The following is a 22,209-nucleotide window of genomic DNA, read 5'->3' on the forward strand; positions in this document are numbered from 1 at the left end:
TCCAGCAGCCACCTTTGGCCCTGGCGTCTTTCTACCTTTGACTTTACTTCCAAAGTTCTACAATAAACCTTTTTATCAATCTAGGGGTTTTTGGGCCTGTAAATTCATTTACAGGGGACACTGCGCCTTAATGGGACTATCTTTGTGCCGACCAACACGGGGTTCCCCCTTTCCTATCTCTCATCACTTTCTCTTAGGAAATGTGGGTGCAATGTTTCCTATTGATACTTAGTTATGGATGCTCATTGCATCAATCAGCATTCTTAAGATTTTCAAAGTTTATTTAGGTTTCCTCTGGTTTTTCTAAAACTATCCTTTTTGTCATTTCTTCTTATACAATAATACTACATTTTTTGAAGCCAAACTTTTACTCTTTGTACCTTACAATGATTGCTATTTCTTTTTATTTTGTGGACGATTGCATACGTTGTTTTTCTTGCCTTGCTTACTCTATAATTTGAATCTTCATGTACTTCTGTCCATGCTTCTCTAAAAATTCCAAACACTAATTCCATTTCATGTATATTCCACAGTTTGTTCAGCCATTCCCCAATTGTTGATTGTCTCCTTTGTTTCCAATTCTTTATTATTGTGAAAAATACAATTAAAAATATTTTGGTTTTATATGGGTACATTCTGTCCTTAAGTTTGCCTACCTATACCTTTGTCCTAGTTTTGGTGTTTTAACTTGTCATTGCTTTTTTCTTTATTTCTTTTATCTCTTTTTCTATTTCTTCTCTTTTTTCCCTTTTTTTGTTAAGGAAAGTAAATGCCTTTAGTACAATTTTGCTTCTCCTTTTTTTCCACAAGAAATTTATTGTCCTTGTTCTGTCAATTCTCTTTACTTTCTCCCTTCTAAATTTTTATTCACTGATTTCATAGTCTTACACATATTTGAATTTATATATTTATTAGTCTTTGTTTCTTATCAAATCAAAATTCCCCATTCTGTGTTATCACCTTGTTGTTTTTGTCCCCTCCTCTTTTTTACCCCTTGTGTCTCACTTTCTTCTGGAGATAGAGAGGATAGCTTTCCTTTACATGTGTTTCACTTATACCATTTGCCCTCCTATTTTTTTCCGAATCTCTTTTCTAAGTCCATGATTCACCCATAAGGATAGGTAGTTATGATGGATTAATTTATTTTATTGTTTGTACTTTCCTGGATAATTATTTACTTTTGTTTTTGTTGGCCTGGGGGACTTTCAGAGCAAAGGATTTGCATCTTTGGGAAGAAGTGTGGGAGTGTGTGTATGTAGGAATTTTTCAGATCATTTTTATTGAGGATCCATCTTTTTTTCATTCCTAAGTAAGCTCCAGTTTGTTTGATTTGTCATTTGGGGTTGCATCTTGTGCTTTTCATTTTGGAATATAGTATTCCATTCCTTTCTGTTTCTGCTGAGTGCAAAATAGTCTTCTTTTATTTGAATTTCATTTCTTTTCTAATCGAAGGGCTTTCTTCTGGTCTCTTACAAAATTATCACTGGAATTATTAAATTTACCCATTTGTGTGCCTTGGAGTTTGCAGAATAGGATTGGAGTTTTTTTTCTGATTGTTTCTGTTAGTGCTTTGTTTTTACCATTCAGAAGTTTGGGGCGGTTTTCTTATGTTATTTGTTGTAGTATCATATTCATGGTTTTTTTTTTTTTTTTTTTTTTTTTTTTGCCAGTTAGTGTTCTTGAGAGAATTTTGATCCCTAATTTGTCTCTATGCATGCATCCTGTCTTTGATCAATATGTTTCACTTACAGAGATTTCATGTTCTGCAATTTGTTTTCTCATTTTCCAGATTGTCCTTAACTTCTCTCCATTCAGTTTCTTTCTCTTGGCAGAAACTTATCCCCATAGACTCAAGTTTTTCTCTCCTCCTTATTTCTTTAAAAAAAATTATTTTGGCATTCCTCATTTGGCATAAAAAAAAGTGATTCTCTCTCTTCTCAGCTCTCCCCTATGCATTGAGAAGGCAAGCAACATGATATCAATTATATTCTTAAGTAATGCAGAACATTTCCATATTAACTGTTACAACCCCCATCCAAAAAACCCCCCACCAAATTAAAAAGCAAGAAACATTTGCACTAAGTTCAACTGTTCTCTCTCTGAAGTTGGATAATATTTTTCATCATGGATCCTTTGGAATTGTAGGCTGTTACATTGATCTGAGTCTCTTAAATCTTTCATACTTGATCATTGTTGCTATTGTTTGTCCTTTTTTCTCAAAAAGGACCATTGCACCATGAAGACAATTTCTTGATCTGCAAATGAATTGGATTTAAGTGGACATCTTTGGGTCCAATGGGAGACTATAGATCAGGAAGTCTGCAGATGGCCAGAGATACAAGAGGGATTTGGTCTTTTTAAGCCAATATCTTTCCCAGGTTTCAGTTTGTCTGAGGCAACACCCAATGATTTTGCACAAAGTCAAGGCATCATTGAATCTCTTCTGAGAACCAATAACCGCAAATAGTAATTGTTTCTGTTTTGACCAGAAACCCTGAGGATCTTCCATTCCCTAAATGATTGATTGATTTTTTTTTTTTTTTTAAAGATCCATTTTTGCTTCATTTTTTATCCAAGCCTTATAATCACTGAATGGGTATTGTCTACTTTGTAATACAGTTGAAATCCTGGTACTGGTAGACTGCTTTTCTTCACATTTATTTTCATTGGTTCTTTTAACAATCTTGATCTTTTGTCTTCCAGGTAAATTTTGTTATTTTTTTCTTTGCTAATGAATGAGATGAGGTGAGATCTTTCAAGACAGTTGTGAAAATCGAGTAAGGCTTCATCTACTTCAGAGTTCGAGTAGGCCTGAAGGACTCTGAAGGGCATTGCCTTCCCCTCCTATGACATCTCCCTATTTCATCCAAATATGGGCAACTATGTACTTATTGGTCAAGTTCAATTTCATGGGTAGATCTCGCGTTTAGAATGTAAGACTCTCAGCCAATGAGGATGAGGGTCAGTGGTGGGAGGGGGCGTTTTGCGTTAGGGATTAAAGGTGCTGTCCTGCCCACAGGAGGCGCTTCCTCTCTTCGATAGTCTACTCGAAGAGTGGGACGCCCTTCTCGCGAGAATGTACAATAAACTTTGCTTTTCTCTAGAGCTCTCTCCAGCTTTTTTTTATTAAATGGTGTTCCCTCACCATTTCCGTACCACACACTAATAATTTTTAATATGCAAGCTATAAATTTTGCTTTCAAAATTCTAACTTTTATTTTGAAGTATTCAAGACTATCCTGCTATGGTTCTGCTCCTGAGAATCCTGAGATTTCTCTCTCTCTCTCATAGGATCTTGATTAATTTTCCTTTATCTTTATTTAGATTATTTAGATATGTTTTCAGTTGCTTATATGTCCTGAAGACCAGCTTCCCTTCTATTTTATGTCTTCTCTTTTGATTTATCATCTTGAGCTTTAGATTTTTAACTTTTCCTCCTTAATTTTTTTGGTTGGTTGGATATAGTCTTTTTTCCCCTTCTATTTCCTGGTTGCTCACTTTCTCACTTTCTCACTTTATTTTTATTTTTTATTTTTTAAATAGTGTTTTCTTCAGAGCTCATAATTGTCTTGGCTTTCTTTTACATTGGGTAAATCACTTTTCACCAGTCTTCCTCTGCCTGACATGACTTGGTATGGAAGGAATTAATGGGTGCCAGAACTGGTCCTATCTCCACTTTCTTTCTGGTATAGTGTTGTTGTCTCAAGGCTAAGCAGACTTGCAGACTTGTATTCCTATACCTTTATTTCTTCCATACAGGAAGAACTAGGCAGACTTGCATTCAGTTTTAAATCTAATCTGGTTGTAATGTGTAATTAAAAAAAAAAAGTTATTGTGGTTTTTTGCTTGGATTTTTGCATTACTATTTTCTAAGGGCACTGGTCTATAATTTTCTCTCCCTGGGTTAGGTATAAACATCATAATCAGTATAGAAAGAATTTTGAAGAATCCTTCCCCCAACCTCCCTTGCTTTTGTAAGCAGTTTATATGCTATTGGAATTAATTTCCTTGATACAATTCACTTGCAAGTTCATTTAAGCCTGGTTTCTCCCCCCTCCTGCTCCCATGGTTTGCTTTTTTGTTTGTTTGTTTGATATTCAATTACTTAAGTAATCTAGTTCTTGTTCATTTGCTCTTTATATTACTTAAACATTCTCTTCATCAGTTCTGTTGGCATGTGATTCATTTATTTTGGAATTACTTTATTTTTCTGGATTTCTCTTAAATATATTATTTCTTCATTGCTTTGGATGTTTTCTTTTGTTAACTCATCTCCAAATCTAGTTCCTGAGTTGGGGCTTTGTGCATGGGCAAATTTTGTTCTTTGGAATAGTATGAGGAAGTCCTTGCTTCTCTTGTTATGTGGTGCTTTAAGACTAGGTCCCCGTTTGTACAGGAATTTCATGAGTTTTGACTGTTTCCTAATGGCTTGACTTAGCTTTTTGCTTTGGCATTTCCTGTTTTCCTTCTTGCACAATTTTGAACTTGGAATCTGGCTCTGTCTTAGAAACTTGGCTGTCTCTTGCTGAGACCCTGATACAGCATACCTAGATTTTGTTGATGGTGCTAATGTTATGCTTTTCTGCAAAACTCCTAAATACTTTACTTCTCAGGTTCCTGAACCTTTCTCTTCATGTGGCTTGGGGGTGACTTCCTGGATGCTGGTTCTGATGGGAGCTGTTTAGGCACTGGTGTGGCCTTGTTTCCTCATGTGACATCCAATTGTTTTTAAGTTTTGCCTTTGACTCACTCTGGCATGTGTGTGTGTGTGTGTGTGTGTGTGTGTGTGTGTGTGTGTGTGTGTGTGTGTGTGTGTGTTTTGAATAATTGTCAGTCTTTTTGTTGATAAAATGTACAGTAGAGTTAGAAAGATAATTTGTAGTCTTCTATGTGGGAAGGGAGCAAGGGATGTGTGGTTAAATGCCAAGCTAATGAATTTAAAATGATATATTTTTAAAAGATTTCAAATATTAAATTTGAAGGAAAAAAAGGATTATTTTCTACATTTTAATTCTTCTATTCTTAACTGATTTGTATTGTATATTACCTTTCAGGTACCAGAAGTTGTACACATATAATTACATATATTCTGCAATTAGAAGTATATCATTGTTCTGTTTTTATTTTACAGGTAGCTGTGTAAAGTTGGGTGGTAGGCAGATCCAGAGGTTAACATGAAGTTTCCAGGCCCCTTGGAAAATCAGAGATTATCTTTCCTTCTGGAGATGGCAATCTCTAGGGAAGCTCAGATGTGGAAAGTTAATGTGCTCAAAATATCTACCAATCAGGTAAACATTTTTATTTTCTTTACTGGAGATACTTAAAAGAAAGATAATATATTATCTGTCCCATATTTTGATGATATAGTACATATAAGAATTTCATGTGGGTGGAGAGAATCACATAAATGAGAATGATTCTCATAGCATTATACGAAGTAGCTTATTTCAAAAATATTTTCATATTTTTAAGAGATATGTTTCAAGCTAAGACTTAAGAATTTTTTTCCTATAACTAAAATAGAATTGGTTTTCTGCTGGTTAAGCTTTCTATGGCTATATAACCTTTGGAGCATAGGTCTTATTATCTTCTAAGTTGCTCCTCTAATGTAATAGTAAATCTTAACAGAAAGACACACTCTGAGACTAGTTATTATGTACAGCAAAAATTAATTACCTGCAGATGTTCATTCTTCAACACAGATTTATAGGTGTGAACATGCATGTTATCCAGGTCAGCAGTTAAAGATGGCTAGAATGTTTATTTTGTTCAGCAGAGGAAAGAAGTCTCATTAAGAGAGCTTATTGTTTCTGTTTTTATTTCTGTTTGCCATGGAAAAACAACATCTTTCTCTTTCTGTAGTCAGCAGAGTAGGTGATATCCCTATTTTAAGAATGAGTAAACAAATTTAAATAGTTAAATGATTTACTGATGATCACTCATAACATGTGACTAATAGGACTAAAACCAGAATCCAGGTTTCTTGGCTATTAGTTTGGAATTTTTTTGACTATAAACAATACCTACTTTTGATACAGATTCCTACAAACTAGCTGATGAATCTTGTTTTCCCATAGTAACAATGCTAATAACTGGGGAGTGTGTTCTGATCAAGGCCTTTATTTCAAATAATTCATTAAAAACTTAACAATGTCATAAAAAATGAAAATATAGCTTCAGATTTGTAATAATTTGAAAGTTACAGTTTTGTAGCATGTTTAAAAAACAAGTAAATTATAGTACATATTGAGAATGTAAGTGTCCTTATGTAAGTAATACACATAAGATATCCTTTCAGGAATAATGTCTGGCTCTTATATAGTTCTTTAAATACTAGCAAAGCATTTTACATAATTTTTTTTCATTTGATCTATACAAAGAACCCTGTGAAGTAGGTGCATTTCATTAATTGTGCCCTATGCCTGGAATGCTTTTCTCCTTTTCTCTGCCACTTTGACTTTCTGTGCTTCTTCAAAGCCCAACTCAAATAACACCTTCTGCAAACAGCCTCTCCTGCTTTCTGTCCATGTGCCTATTCTCCTTGCTCAACATGTTAGTGTCTTTCCTCTTAAGATTACCTTCCATTTACTTTACATATATCTTGTAGGTATATAGTTACATCTAATTTTCCTTACCACACTGTGAACTCTTGAAGGGCAGAAGTGATGTTTTTTGTCTTTCTTTGTATCTGTAGTGTTTAGCACTGTGCTTGGCACATAGTGACTGCTTAATAAATACTTGTTGACAGACTATCTGATTGTATTTGATCTTATAAGAAATAGGGAGCCCTTGGAGTATATTTTATATTGAAGAATGAATTGTCAGAGGGCTTACAGTGATATTTTGGGAATTGTGTGAAGGTTGGATTAGAGAAGAGAAATTTGAACAACAGGAACTAGAATGCTATTTCAGTAATCTAGCCAAAAGGCTTGAATCTGGGTCTCATGATGGATGAAGAGAGAGATGGGCATAGAAGGGAGAGATGCTGTGAAGGTAGAAGCAACAAGACTTGGAAACTATGGTTCTTTGGGATGTGGGAAATAGGATTCCAGGCTGACCAGCTTTTGTGTCCCCATGAAAGCCTTCACCTTTGTAAAGAAAAGTAGAATCTGTTCATTAGCGTTATACTTAAAAGTGATGTCTTAGATTTAAATCTAACTGTAACAAGGAGTTGGGATGGATCTCTGCTTTAGTGATTACTTTTCCCAAAAAGGTTTCAAAGATAGTTAATTCGTCTGTTTCTTTAAAAAGCTGCTCCACTTTTAGCTTTTGTTAGTATAAGTGCTTAATTACAGTTGTGATTCATTTACAACTGTACATTTGTCCCTGAAGATTTGTGTATAGAGATTTCATCCCATTTACTAAATACTAGATCTTTGCAGTTAATTCTATACTGATTGTTTTAAATTTTTTCATAGTCTACTTCATCCTGTCAAAAGGCCTCACAGACTTAAAACAGAAAACAAAAAGCCCACATATCAGAATTAGTACAATAGCATTTCCTTAAGTGTGGTAGCAGTGAAATATGTCAAAAATGAATTGTTATTTTTTAATTTCATAAATAAAATATAGGCACAGTGTTAAGTAAGCTTTAAGGCCAAGGAACTGTTTATTGGAAGACTCCTTTTATCTACTCCATCAATCTAATTAGTTTAAACACTCCTTTCTCCCTTTAATCTGTATTTAATACTTTTTTGGTAAATTTATCAGAATAGTAAATGAGATTTTTTTTTTTTTCTTTTTGGAGGCAATCCATGGTAAGTGTAAAGGTAAGTGTCTGATACTGGATTTGAACTTAGTGTCTAATAGTGGATTTGAATTTAGGCACTCTTGACTCCAGATCTGGTGCTCTATCCATTGTACCACCTAGCTGAGACTCTAATATATTGTGTGAAATATAGTTGGCTAGTCCAAAGACCCAAAAACATATGATTTGTGGGGTTTTAGCTTCATATATAACATACAAGCCCCAAGTAAGCAGAGTGAATTTTAAGATAAGTAGTTAAGTTGTAGCATTGTTCCTTTCCTTTTCATTTACTCTGCTCTAGCCAATTCATGCTTTTTAATCAAGACATTTCAGACATTCTGGTTCTCATGTCTGCGTACACATTCACACCAGCTACTAGAGGAACTTCTGCCTCAGGACTTTGTCTCTTCAGTAGTGATTGCCTCTTTTGGGGTATAGTTTTAGAAAATTCCTGGCCAGGCTCCCCCCCCCCCTTCATTTTTTCCTCTTTTCTGGCCAAATTCTGTTTCCTAAGTGGGATCTGCTGCTCTGGGAGTGAATGTCTCACCCACCATCCTTGTTTCCCCATTTAAAATGTCAGCTCCTTGAAGATCCTGACTAGTCTTACACTTAGCTTTTTTACTAAGCAATGGCCCCAGCACTTAGCACTTGGGGCTTCCTGGATGTTTTTGGATTCATTCTGTATTGTCGGCTAGGTTAAGCATGTTTTCAGTGTGACTTCACAGAATCTCTGAGTTGTAGGGACCTGTGGTCTCACATTAGCTCTTACTGGATCCAGTGTTCCCAAGTAGCCTGTTTTCTCTGTAGGGTACCCTATCTCATTGATATCTTTTACTTTTCTCTTCATTTCTGGACATGTAAATATATGTGAAAATCTTTTTTAAATTAGCCAGCTTGTGGGTGGGAGGGGATGCTGGACATGTTAAGAAGTGGAGGTCCTGAATTTTTTCAGATGGAACATCTACTAAGACTTGTCAGCATCTTGCTGTAGCACACTAGAGCACAGAGCCTGAACAGAAAAATTTCTTTTTCCAATAGATGTTTTTGGCCATTCTTACTGAGGATTATGAATATAGTGCTGAGCTTATTAAAATAAGTTTTTAAATATTGTAAAGTCCTCCTGTTTGAAACAAATTGTTTTGAGTGAAATTTGAGAGCAAAACAATGGTTATTGTGCCTCATTTTAAACATTTTAAACAGTCTAGAATGTGGTTGTTCCATTCCATTTGTTTTGCCAACTGAAACCAAATGAAAGTAATAGTACAGGTATCATCCTGTGTCTTGAGGTCTGATTAGAAGCAAATTATTTTCATTTGCAAAGTTAGAATAGGTCCTGTTTGGTTTGAAAAACAAAAAAATTCATTTAATTTTTCATTTGTTACAGGTTTTTTGATCCCAGTTTGGCTTTACAAACTACCTAGATTTTGCTTCAGTGTTTTCAGAAGGCAGTATTTACAGAAATTGAACTATATTACAAGTATGCTTTTGATATTTAGGCATAAATGTAGTGGCCATGCCCCACAATGAATGTATACCTCTCTTGGGTTCTCCTAGTAGGAACAAGCTGGTACTTAACTTAGAAAGTGTTTATTTAGTGTTTATTCTATTCGAGGTCCTGTGCTAAGCTCTTGAGGTATGTACAAACAAACAAAACTAATTCCTGTTTTCCTGGAGTTTACATTCTAAGGGGAGAGACATGTAAGCAACTAGTTATATACAAGATAATCATAATGAAGTTTACAAAAATTTTTCACATATGCCACCTCATTTGATCTTCACAACATTCATGGCAGGAGATGGGACATATGCTGTTGTTTTTCTCAAAGCACAAGGAAACAGGCTGAGAGGTTAGGTAATTTGTCCAGGATCACACAGGCTGTTAAGTGTCTGAGACTAAATTTGAACTTAGGATCTTTTAGGCATGTCCCTTAGCCACTGTACTGCCTAGCAGCCTGTGTAATAAGATTGTGGAAAATATCTGAAAGCAGAGCTATTACTAGCAGTTGGGGATGAGATCTGCAGAAGATGAGCTTTTGAAGAAATCCAGCATGCATGAGTCTCACGTATGGGACTTCATATTTAGTCCTATTGAATTTTATCTTATTGGAGTGTGTCTAATGTCTAGCCTATCACAATTCAGTGGTTAGTCTGGCAGCAATTGAGTTCCCAGGTTTGTGCCATCTACAGATTTAATTTTGTTTTTTTGTCCAAGTCATTGACACAAAAGTTAAATTGCACAGATCCTGTCAATATTCCTCAAGAAATGGCCTGTCACATAGATTGTCATTGAACTATAAACTATAAACAACAAATATGAACTATAAACAATTAATTTTTGAGTGTGGCCATGTAACCTATTGTGAATCAGTCTAATTATCTTATTGTTTCATCCATATCCTTTTGTTTTCCAAAGAAGAATATGAAATATCTTGTCCAAAGCTTTTCCAAAACCTAAGTCAACTGTATACCCAGGCAGTAAACATGTCGAAAAGGAGACAGAATTAGTCTGGTGGGACCTGTTCTTGATGAGGCCCCAGGCTGACTTTGTGTTGGAATCACTTTTCACTTGGTAGATAGTCACTAATCAGTTCTGAAATGACTTCATTCTGGGATGTTCCGAAGAAGTGATACCAGGCTTACTGGTCTCTTTATGTGCAGATATTGCTTGTTTCCCTGTTTTGGAATTCATGACATTTGTACTTCTCCATTTTGAATTAACTTTTTCTATTTTCATGGTATTTTCTTATCATAGACAATAACTTAGTGGGGGGGGAAGGGGAGAAGCACATATACCAGTTTTCAAAACCAGAACATGTAATTCAGTGATTTGAATTCAACAAAATGAAAACCAAAAAAACCCCTCTCCATCTCCTTAGTTATGCATTTTACAAAACCAAAATAAATATCAATTACTTCTGCCTCTCACCCCATGGAGGGAAGATCCTGTCTTTTCTTTTATTGTTTTTCTCCCAACAGACCTTTTAAAAAAAGAAAATAAGGGGCAGCTAGGTGGTACAGTAGATAGAGCACCAGCCCTGAAGTCAGAAGGACCTGAGTTCAAATGTGGTCTCAGACACTTAACACTTCCTTAGTTGTGTGATCCTGGACAAGTCGCTTAACCCTAATTGCCTCAGCAAAAAAAAGAAAGAAAAGAAAAACTAAACCCTCTTTTTTGTTGTTGCTTTAGTTTCCCAAGCTGATTTTAGCTCATTCTGAGCTTTCATATTCCTGTTTTTCACAGAACCATGCTATATTCTATATTCATCTTTTACTACTTGACCTGACTTCTGAACATAATTTTAAAAATCTTAGTTGATTAGTGAGTTCACTCTGCATCCACAAATGTAGTTTTTCTTAATTTTTCCCTTTGTCTTCAAAATTTCATTCTTGTACATATTTTATCCTTTCTGTTTTGGCTGAGGAGGGTGCTGGTGGTTTCATTTGCAGTTTTCAGGAGTCATGATTGGTCATTTATTTGATCAGAAATCTTGATTTTTTTCAGTTTTTCCCATTATAGAATTGTTGTTAATACTTAGTTCAGTTGTGTCTGACTCTTTGGGGACCTATTTGAGGTTTTTTTTTTTTTCTTGGCAAAGTTACTGGAGTGGTTTGAGATTTCTTTCTCCTATGGAAGTTATGTATAAATGGTTCTTTGTGTTGTAGTCATTCCACTCTGCATCAGTTCAAAAGTCTTTCCAAGGGATAGAGGTGGTTTGAAATGAAGCACTTTTAGGTTTACAAAAAAACAGCAACACATTAGTCATTTCTTTCCACACAGCATTTTATTACGTCTACATTTCACAATGTGTGTATATATGTGTTTTGGCTTATTTTCTTTTTAATAAATCCATCTAGAGCCATGGATCAGCCATAGATTTTTGTCCCATGAAGTCTTAGATTCAGTTGACCTTTAAGGGTCAAATCTGTTTTACTTTAGGAACTTTAGTTCTTTTTTGTTGCTTAAACTTTGCATATTTCTTGAGCAGGACCAGGAAATCATTGTATACTTAAACAATACTACATGATGATCAATTCTGATGGACGTTCTTCACAATCTTCGACAATGAGATGAACCAAATCAGTTCCAATAGAGCAGTAATGAACTGAACCAGATACAGCCAGCGAAAGAACTCTGGGAGATGACTATGAACCACTACATAGAATTCCCAGTCCCTCTAATTTTGTCTGCCTGCATTTCTGACTTCCTTCACCGGCCAATTATATGCTATTTCAAAGTCTGATTCTTTTTGTACAACAAAATAACTGTTTGGATATATATATATATCTCACACACACACACACACACACACACATATGTTGTATTTAATTTATACTTTAACATATTTAACATGTATTGGTCAACCTGCCATCTGGGGGAGAGGGTAGGAGGAAGGAGGGGATAAAAAAAAAAAAACTTTGCATATTTCTGTATAAACACTAAGGCTTCGGATTTTATTAACTTCTTTGTTGAATTTTGTTTCCTGTGAACTTATGTGGTTACTGCTATTTTCCCTCCTTTATGGATACAACCTCTAGTATCAGTCATAGCCTGGGGTTATACTTAGGCAGTCTTTCAGTAGTGATGATAACATAACCTCTACTGATGTGGTTTTCACTTTTTTCCCCAGTTCTTCAGAATCTTTGGTAATGCTTATGCTTAAAGTTATCTTTCTTTCTTTCTTTCTTTTTTTTTTTTAATTTTATTTTATTTATAAGGTTTTTTTTGACAGTATATATGCATGAGTAAATTTTTTTTATAACATTATCCCTTGTATTCATTTTTCCAAATTATCCCCTCCCTCCCTCTACTCCCTCCCCTAGATGACAGGCAATCCCATACATTTTACATATGTTACAATATAACCTAGATACAATATATGTGTGTAAATACCATTTTCTTGTTACACATTAAGTTAATACTTAATTCCAAAGGTATAAGTAACCTGGGTAGATAGACAGTAGTGCTAACAATTTACATTCACTTCCCAGTGTTCCTTGTCTGGGTGTAGTTATTTCTGTCCATCATTGATCAACTGGAAGTGAGTTGGATCTTCTTTATGTTGAAGATATCCACTTCCATCAGAATACATCTTCATACAGCATTGAAGTGTACAGCGATCTTCTGGTTCTATTCATTTCACTCAGCATCAGTTGATGTAAGTCTCTCCAAGCCTCTCTGTATTCCTCCTGCTGGTCATTTCTTACAGAGCAATAATATTCCATAACCTTCATATACCATAGTTTACCCAACCATTCTCCAATTGATGGACATCCATTCATCTTCCAGTTTCTAGCCACTACGAAAAGAGCTGCCACAAACATTTTGGTACATACATGTGAAGGTTATCTTTCTTAATTTAAAAGTTTCTATCTTAAACCTCAAATGCATCTACAAGAAGAAAACAGATTATGATATTGTGAGCACATTGACAAATGTGCCTCATTACTCTGGAGCAAAGACCCACTAGCAGCCCCCTCCTCTCGCCCTGTTGCTGTTCAACTTCTGCTAAGGTGTCTCCCCCCAACTTCTTAATCTTCAAATTGATCATCTTCCTTGGACTCCCTCACTTCATCTCAGCCATATTAGATTGTGCCATTAACCCAAATTTACTTAACATAAAATCTGGCATTCTATCCAATTATAACCTTTTATTATTCCTCTTTTCCCTGTTTCTCATCCCTCACAATCTCTATAACTATTTATCACCTTTATCCAGACTTGCAGTTCCTCCTCTGAGTACTTTCTCAGGCTATTACCCTTGCTCTGACTTCCCTTTTGTCCCTCTCTGATCTCAGGCTAGTAGTTAAATGTTTCACCTCTCATCTCAAATTCCTTTGCTTCTTGTTCTATTGCCATTCTTTTGCTGAGCCTCAGCCTTGGATTTTTTCTGTCGTTTACCTCCTCTGCTTCTGATCATGAGCCACCCCAAGTGGAGTTAGAGGAAGTCTCACAGTCATGCTAATTAGTTAAAGTTCCCTGATAGCCTGGCAAACCATTTGTTTTTGTTCCTATTTGACTTCCTATCTTACTCCTAACTGAGCTATTTCAGACTTTCTCTTCAAATCTCTCATGCCTCCTTCCCCTCCTGTCTCTCAGCTTTTATTGAGAAAATTGAAGTCATTTGATGTGAGTAAGCAGCTTCTTTAGAGCATCCAGTTCCTACTTTTTCACGAAGGGCCTGAAATCCTGGTTTTCAGTTTCTCATGAAAAAATTGTCTCCTTCATTTGCTTTACCTTTCTGTGGTACTCTTCCACTTCCAACATTCTAATAGCTGTCAAGTCCTATCTGTCCTACTCAGATTCATTTTTGTCCCGTTGAAATCTTACTCTTGTTATTGTTTTATTGTAAGAGCTTTCCTTTTCTTTTTTCAGTAGAATAATAGCTTTCATTTTGGAATGGAAGAATAACCAGAACACATGGACCCTAAGAACCTATTACAACTTAAGTCACCTCCTAATAATTATAATTTCAGTGAGTTTCCTTTTCTTAGTCTCATCAACTCCATAGCTATAGCTATACTCCCTTTTCTGTCAGAGTGGGACTGACTTTTTATCTGTTGCAACAAATTTCCCCACCCACCAATCTCAATTTATTTTTGCCCTTTAATTCTCATTACCTTTTACCTCTGTCTAACTAGTTATCTTCTTGCCCATTTTGAGTCTTCTCATTCTGTTCCCTAATCTTCCTTTATCTTTCTTAATCCTTTTATATACTTAATCTTTCTATTTTATCGTGGAATTAGAATCTGACCAGTATCTTGGCCTAGAGATATTTTTCCTCCTTAAAATCTATTCCGTTTCTCCTAAATCCAACCTTTTTTTCCCTTTTTTATTAGTCGAAATCCCTCTAAGTTTCATATGTAATTAAAAAAAAAACTTGTTTAGCCCAATTCCTTCCCTCTTTCCCCACTATATAACCTAGAAATTGGATGTATGCTAGCACAGTAGGACTAACATGGCCTTGCTCCTCTCTCTTCTTCTGAGTTCTGAGTTAAAAATGTTTCATTGACATTTTTCTCATTCTGACACCAAAATTTCCTTCCCCCACCCCTAAAACATTTGTTACCCTTGTAACAAACGAGTACAAACAGTACAAATCAGCATGTCCTTACCTGAAAATATACATCTCCTTTTGTACATGTTGGTTATCTCCTTGGGGTTGGGGAGAGAGTTTGTTTCATTTCTAGTGGTCTGGATTCTTAACTGGTCATTGATCAGAATTCTTCAGTTTTTCAAAGTTTTTTTTTAATTTTCTATTTTATTATTGTAAACATGTATAAATTCTCTAAGTTCTGTTCACTTAATTCTTCATCACTTCATTTTAATCTTCCCAGGTTTCGTTGACTATCACAGTAATTATTTCTTAGGCCACAATAAAATTACACTACTATTATGTCCTAATTTGTGGGGTTTTTTGTTTTTGTAGAATGTTTTTTTGGGAGGAAACTATTTCTTCTCCCACTCCTATCCCAAATGACAAAAAGAAAAACAAAGCTTTTATCCTACATTTGAATAGTGAAGGAGGAAAACTTACTCATCAGCTAAGTATATGGACAAGTTACTTAATTGTACCTAGCCTCAGTTTCCCTCTTCTGTAAAATTGAGATAATAATAGTACCAACCTTATAGTATTATTATGAAGATCAAATAGGCTAAATATGTAAATTGTTATGCAAGTTAATACTTTAATAAGCAGTATACAAATGATGGCTATTTTTGTAATCTATGATTTATTCTTTACCATGAGTTTCTGTTATGTAGCTTGCAGCCAGCTTCAGCCATTCTTCGAATTGATTGGCACTCATTTCAAGTTCTTTGGTCCAACGAAAGTATACATGGGTATTTTTCTGCAAGTGATTTGTCTCCTCCTGTTCTTAAACAGAGAGGGTATATGTAGGAGTGACTTTGATGGTCTAAATGATAGGTACAGTTTAGTGACTTTTTGGTGTAGTTCCAAATTGCTTTCCAGAATGGATAAACTATTATACAGCTTCATCAGTAGTGTATGGGTATTCCCTCCTCCTACAGCCCTTCATTGGGCTGTGGTTATGTTTGCCAATCTTATTGGTTTGTGTCTTGTTTTTAGTGATTTGGAACATTTTTTTACATTACTCAATAGTTTTCATTTCTTTGTGTAACTTCCATCTGTATCCTTTAATTTATCTGGTTTTATGAATTGCTTTTTATATCCGTTCCTTCAACACTTTGGATATAAAACCTTTATCATACAATTTTCATGCCAAAAAAAAAGTTTTCCGTTTGATTTTTTCCTTACTGAATTGTTTTTCAGTTTTGTATGATAAAATTTTTACATTTTCGCTTTTACCTCTATCCTTAGTAATATTGTGTATTAGTCAATCTATGAATTTATGTAGATTGTCATTTTTATAACCCAACTGTAAGTAGTTATCTCTAGCATTATTTGTCTTCCTCTATTTCTATAAATATTGTTTTGTGGTTATATTTGCATAATTTCTCTATGTGTCTTGATTGATGAACTGCCAGATAGTATACATTTTGTTGTTAATTTTAGCTACATCTATAAAGTTTTGATATAAGCCATCATTATCTACCAAAAAATTGCTTTTTCTTTCCTCATATTGCCACAGCTTATTTTTCTTGTTTTATTGCCATAGTTATTGGTTCTAGAACTTTATCAAATAATAATGGGGACAATGGACGTCAGAGTTTTTCCCTCATTTTATGAGAAGGGCCTTGAGCACTTATTATAAGTAATATACAAGTCCTTGGTTTTTGATAGATACTATTTGTGATATTAATAATAAAGGCCCAATTATTCTCTTTCTTAACATAAATGGATGATGTATTTTATCAAACCTTTTCTGTTGATATTATGTGATCATGGGATTTATTTTTTTCTGCTATTATTATGGTTTCCTGAGGTTGCACCAACTTTACTTTCCAAGTACAAATCCACCCTGACCCTCTTGTATAATTTTTTAAACATATTGCTATATACCCTTTGCTGATATATTTTAATGAATATTTTTAAAATGACATCCATTAGAAATACTTATCTGTTACTTGCTTTAGTTTATCGTTTCTCTGATTTGGATTTCAGGACTGTTTTTGTTTCAAAGAAGGGGGGGTAAGATGCATTCTAGACTTAAAATTTATGTAATATTGAAGTCACTTTTTCCTTTAACTGTTTGGTAGAATTTGTAAATTCATCAAGATTTTTATATCTTCAGTACCTTTTTCTTATTTGGGTTAAATTCTCTTTCCTGTTCCTTTCATAACATATTTTACATTTTTTTGCGGCTTACTTTTCTGAATAAATTCTTCTTAACATTAATAAGTTCTGGTAAATACGTTGAATTCACTACTTCTGAGTTTTGAAAGCCAAATTTTCCAAATTCTTTTGAAAAATGATATTTATCCATTTCTATATACTTTCAGACTTTTGAAGCAAATTAAAATAAGTTTTCTAAAGCATATGTCTGTTCATGTCACCCTCCTCAATAAACTCCGGTGGCTCTCCATTGCCTAGAGGATCAAATACAAAATGTTATGTTTGGTATTCAAAGACTTTCATAATGTAACTCCCTTCTTTTCAGTCTAATTATACCTCCTCTTTGACATCCTCATAGCTGTTTCGTGAACATGATACTCCATCCCTAGGCTCTGGGCGTTTTATTTTAACAAACTCTTAATTTTAATGCCCTCCTCTATTAATTATTTCCTATTGTATTTTTGTATTATTTTATTTTTTGTATCTTGCCTTCCCCCACTAGATTGTAAACTCCTGGAAGGGACTGTCTTTTGCCTTTTTTTTTTTTTAAATATATCTCCTGTGCTTAGCACAATGGGGATAGCATTTATCGATTGATCGATCAAAGTATGGATGTCTTCTGGCAGCTCGCTTTGTTCTTCCAAAATTCCTCAGATTTTTAACCATCCTTAGATGATTATCTTGAACTAGTGATTAGGACTTATTTAAAGAAGCTTGGTACTCTATGACTAACATTTCTTGAGTTTCAATTTCATCTTAATCCTGGTGAAAAAGGACAGATTAATTTTTCCTGATAAAATAGGAATGGAATAATACTCCTTTTTCTCTCACTCTTTTTTTTTTTTTTTTTTTTTTTTGGTCTTAAAAGTATTTACCTCTATGGCTCAGAATGACTTTGTCTATGTAAATGTAAACTGGGTATGATATTTAAATAATGTCATTTATTATTAATATTAAACTTTAGCTTAATGACTAAAATAGACTTTTTAGTATAACCTTTCACAGTTTGACTCCAGTCCTGACAATATAATTTTCCATTTTTATCTTGTGGCTTTCATTTGCCTTCCCTATTAGTACAATCCAGCAAAACTGTGCTATTCACTGTTGCTTTTTTCATTTGTCCCCTCTAGTCTTTCCTATTTTGCTCCCCATTACCATCTATTCACCAGCTTTTCTTTCATGGTCCAGCTTTCTCTGATTCCCTTCCCTCCTCCGTAGCAGAAGGGATTCTTTCTTGAATCTCTTTAGACTACTGGAATATTTGACCTCTGTTATATATACTTTTTTTCTTACTCTTTGGTATTTATAGAGAGGTTTTGTTCTATGTCTAATTTAATTTTTTTTTAAATGAGTGCTTATTAAATACCAAGGCATGGGGATGTAAAATGGAGCCAAGGTCCAACTTTTAAGTCACTTAACAGTAACTATAACAGGAGAGGGAGGAAGTTCTTAAGAAAATTTTCTCAGCTAGTAGAAATTAGTAGTTACTAGACTGCACACACTTTGAAGTTAAGAGATTGGTCAACTTTTTAGTTTTTGTGTTCCCAAAACCAAACTTATGCATCCAATAATGATAGTTTCAAAATTGTTCTTGTTTATGTCTGTATGTTATGTCTACAAATTTTTTTCTTTTCTGTTTTTAAAATGCTTCATCACTATCACTCATCTCTACACATCCCTTCCCCCAAATCAAGGCCAAAAAGAAAAAAACAAACCAAAAAAAGTCACTCTTTTGGGTTAAAATAAGCCTCATCATATGAAACAAATCCAGATGGTAGCCACTTCTAAAAACATATATCTCTTAGATAGGTGCTTGCCTCATTTTTATTCTCTGGCCTTCTAGTTTTTCCCCTCACTTTGACTTGCTATCCTCCCAATTCTATGCATATCTTGCTTGTCACTTCTCTTGTGAAGTCTTCTCTGATCTCTCCACCCACCCCCATCCTCACCCTCTTCGCTTAATCTAGTATATTTGCTTAACAAATGCATTCTTTCTCTTCCATACTGCATAGACTCCTTTAAGGACAGGACTTTTAAATTTTCTTTTATATCTGTACTTTTCTTATAATAAATGTTTAATACATATTTAAGTTAGGAAATTTATTATTAGCTGGGTGACTCTCTTAGAACTCCATTTTCCTTTTCCATAAAAAATTGATGAAGTTACAAAAATGCTATTTTATTTTGAGGTTTCATCCCTTGAAGTTGAACTCATAATTATCTGAACACTGAAAAAGTAAAACTCAATTTGCCGAGTTTGATTATGAGACTCTTAAGATCTGTTTCCTTCTACCAATGAAGATTGGCAACTTTTCCCTACAACTTGGAGAGATGCCTTTGAGCATTGAGTGGTTAAATAACTGAAACAGGATTTTTTTTTTGTGTGAGTTTTTTTGTTTGCTTTTGGTTTGCACCTGCGATTTTCTATGCACATACTCCCTCTCCTAATATATGTGTAAGTAACTTTCTCATGTCCACATTAACTGTCATGTGAAAAAGACAAGGACTTTTATTTTTCACTGATTCCAACATAGGCCTTTTATCCACTAGTCCATACTGTCTGTCATTGGACTGTTTAGCAAAAAGATTCTTGTCTTTTTGCCCTTGAACATCAGCTGTTCCCTCAATTTTTTATGTAAAGAAAAAAGTAAAACCCTTCTTGATAATTTGACTCTGAAGGATGTGACACCTCTTGCATTTGGGGAGAGGGGCAGAGGGTTAAGGGAAAGAAGAAAACAGGTGCTACAAGAATTGTATAATGTTTTCTAACTTTATGACAGAAAATTGCTGGAGTACACATTGGGTGCTAACTTTGTCCCTTTCTCTGGTCTCCTTCCACAGAGCATTTCTCCAGCCCAGAGGGATGAGGTTGTCCGATGGCTGGCCAAGCTTAAGCACCAGTTCAACCTTTACCCAGAAACGCTAGCCTTGGCGAGTAGTCTTTTGGACAGATTCTTAGCTACTGTTAAGGTAAGCCTATGAAGATGAGCATTATGTTTATGTTTGCGGGAGACATTACACATGAAGAATGGAGCTCTTACTTTGCTTCAAGTTGATAAAATATAATACTTTAAAAGGTAGACCAGTGAAGTGTGCAGGAACTTTCTTAGCCACTGATATAAGAACTTGAAATTCCTTCCTTAATCACTTTATGAATTGATTTCTTTAAGCAGTAGTAGAACCTCCCTAAATGGAAAGATGTTTTAGTTCTTTTGATTTTATATCAAATTGTGCTTGAGAGAAGTACTTGACATTAATTTCTATTTTTACTTTTGCTGAATGATAAGTAATTATCTGCCTATTACATATTGTCTTGTTTTATCATTAGTTAGGCAGCTTATTGGTACAGTAGATTGAGTGCTGGGCCTGAAGTCAGCAAGACTCATCCTCTTGTTTTAAAATCTGACTTCAGTCACTTTCTAACTATGTAACCTCGGGCAAGATACTTAACCCCATTTGCCTCAGTTTCCTCATTTATAAAATAAGCTAGAGAAGAAAATGGCAAACCACCCCAATGCCTCTGCTAAGAAAACCTCAAATTGAAGTCTTGAAGAGTCAAACCTTACTGAAATGACTGAATAACAACAACAAATCATTAGTTGGTAATGAATATTTACTGAGGTTGCATATTGTGTAATTCTTAGAAAAAAAACATGAGACTGTATAGCACAATATTGTGGAATAATCTCTACTTACTGACATTTGTCCTTAAAAATGTAAGATCTTCATGAGTTAAGATTGTTTCAGTCTTTGTACTTGTATACCTCTCACACACTACTTGGCACATACACAGTGGGCATTTAATTATGCTTGCTGACACATTATTAGGACCCATCACTCCTGTGAAACTCTTCATGAGTCATGAAGCCCTCAGATGGGAAGAAAAAGCTAAACTGGCTTTTAGGGAAAATTCAGGTTTACATCCATGGAACTTTGAACAAGTCATATAACTTTTCTGAACCCAATTTGGTGACCTGTAAAGGTGAGCTTAACAATAGAAGATCATAGACTTAGAATTGAAAGAGACTTTAGAATTCTTATAGTCTGAGTGACTTGCCTGGATACATCTTTGTGTGTTTATATTATAATGAGTATAAACAAAATTGAGGAATTTCAGACTTGCTGTTTGTATCCTGAGAAGTATGATTTGGGAATTTGAATTTCACAAATTTTATCTGAAGAATTCTTTTGATTAGGAAATCATAAAGAAATGGAAGCACTTGGGCAAATCTTTAGGCATTGTTTATATTTCAAATTTCTGAGGCATCTTTGAGCAGTGTTATTAGGCCTAATGAAGATACTGATTGCCTGATTGGAAGAAATCTGGTTGTACCACTTTTTGAAAGGCATTCTCTGATCTCTGCCCCACTCTGAATTTTCCTTCCAAAAACTCAGAATGCTCCTGAAGAAAATTCATTTAGTTTGGCTTGTTTTTTCTTCAAGCAATTTAAGTTTTACTTCATTTTATAATGATTAGAAATGTCAGTATATCAGCTTCAAGTGTCATTCAGCTTCCTGTCTTTTGTTAGGCTTTTTCACATTCTTACTCTATAATAAAAGCTAACATCAATTTTTCATTAATTATATTGGTTTCTAAGGAATTGTTAGTGAATTCTGTAACACATAATTGTTCTTTAATGCACTCAGTCTTCAAATGGATTTGTAATCTCAATTTGGATGTTTGCTTCAACAATGCAGGTCTTAATCCTTCCATAATTGGCCAACCTATGTTCTTGTCTGTGCCCTCCCATTTATTTGCTAGAGCAGGCCCACTGGAAAATATTGGAGGCCCCCTGCTTGTTGCCTCCTAAAATCACAAGGGCACCACTGCTTTTACCTTGTGACTAAGGCATCTTCTTTTCCTCCCAGATATTTCCTTTATGTTATATCCATCATTCAGTCAACAAGCATTTATTAAAACACCTGTTATGCTCAAAGATCCCTGGGGATCCAAATGCAAAAAATAAGGCAGACCCAGTTTTTAAGTAGACTATATTCATAGAGGGGAAACTCCAGAGAGAATATGTGATGTGATCATTTAGGAAAAGAGAAGGAATACAAAGAAATATATAAGTATAAGGTAATTAGAGAAGTACAGTCAGCTTTTGAAGGAAGAGAAGGTGGGATTTAAATGAAGTTTGGAATTTTACAAGGCGGAAGTGACAGACTGGGACACAGCTTGGGACACAGCTAGTGCAGCAACCCACA

The 22,209-nt window shown here is 34.7% G+C and overlaps 1 protein-coding gene across 2 annotated transcripts in view; it reads left to right on the forward strand.

Moving 5' to 3' along the window:
- CCNI (cyclin I) overlaps positions 1 to 22,209 on the forward strand; it is a 43,183-nt gene that overhangs the window by 15,258 nt on the left and 5,716 nt on the right. The window contains exons 1-3 of one of the 2 annotated variants that reach the window (XM_074273962.1): positions 4,539 to 4,691; positions 5,132 to 5,288; positions 19,843 to 19,971. In XM_074273962.1, the coding sequence (XP_074130063.1) occupies positions 5,175 to 5,288; positions 19,843 to 19,971 (243 nt within the window). In that variant the 5' untranslated portion in view covers positions 4,539 to 4,691; positions 5,132 to 5,174. Of the gene's footprint in view, positions 1 to 4,538; positions 4,692 to 5,131; positions 5,289 to 19,842; positions 19,972 to 22,209 lie in introns of those variants that run through there. The other variant, XM_074273961.1, reaches the window with a different exon arrangement.

The sequence above is a fragment of the Sminthopsis crassicaudata genome, chromosome 6, assembly GCF_048593235.1.
Source record: "Sminthopsis crassicaudata isolate SCR6 chromosome 6, ASM4859323v1, whole genome shotgun sequence".
Taxonomy (NCBI): Eukaryota; Metazoa; Chordata; class Mammalia; order Dasyuromorphia; family Dasyuridae; genus Sminthopsis; species Sminthopsis crassicaudata.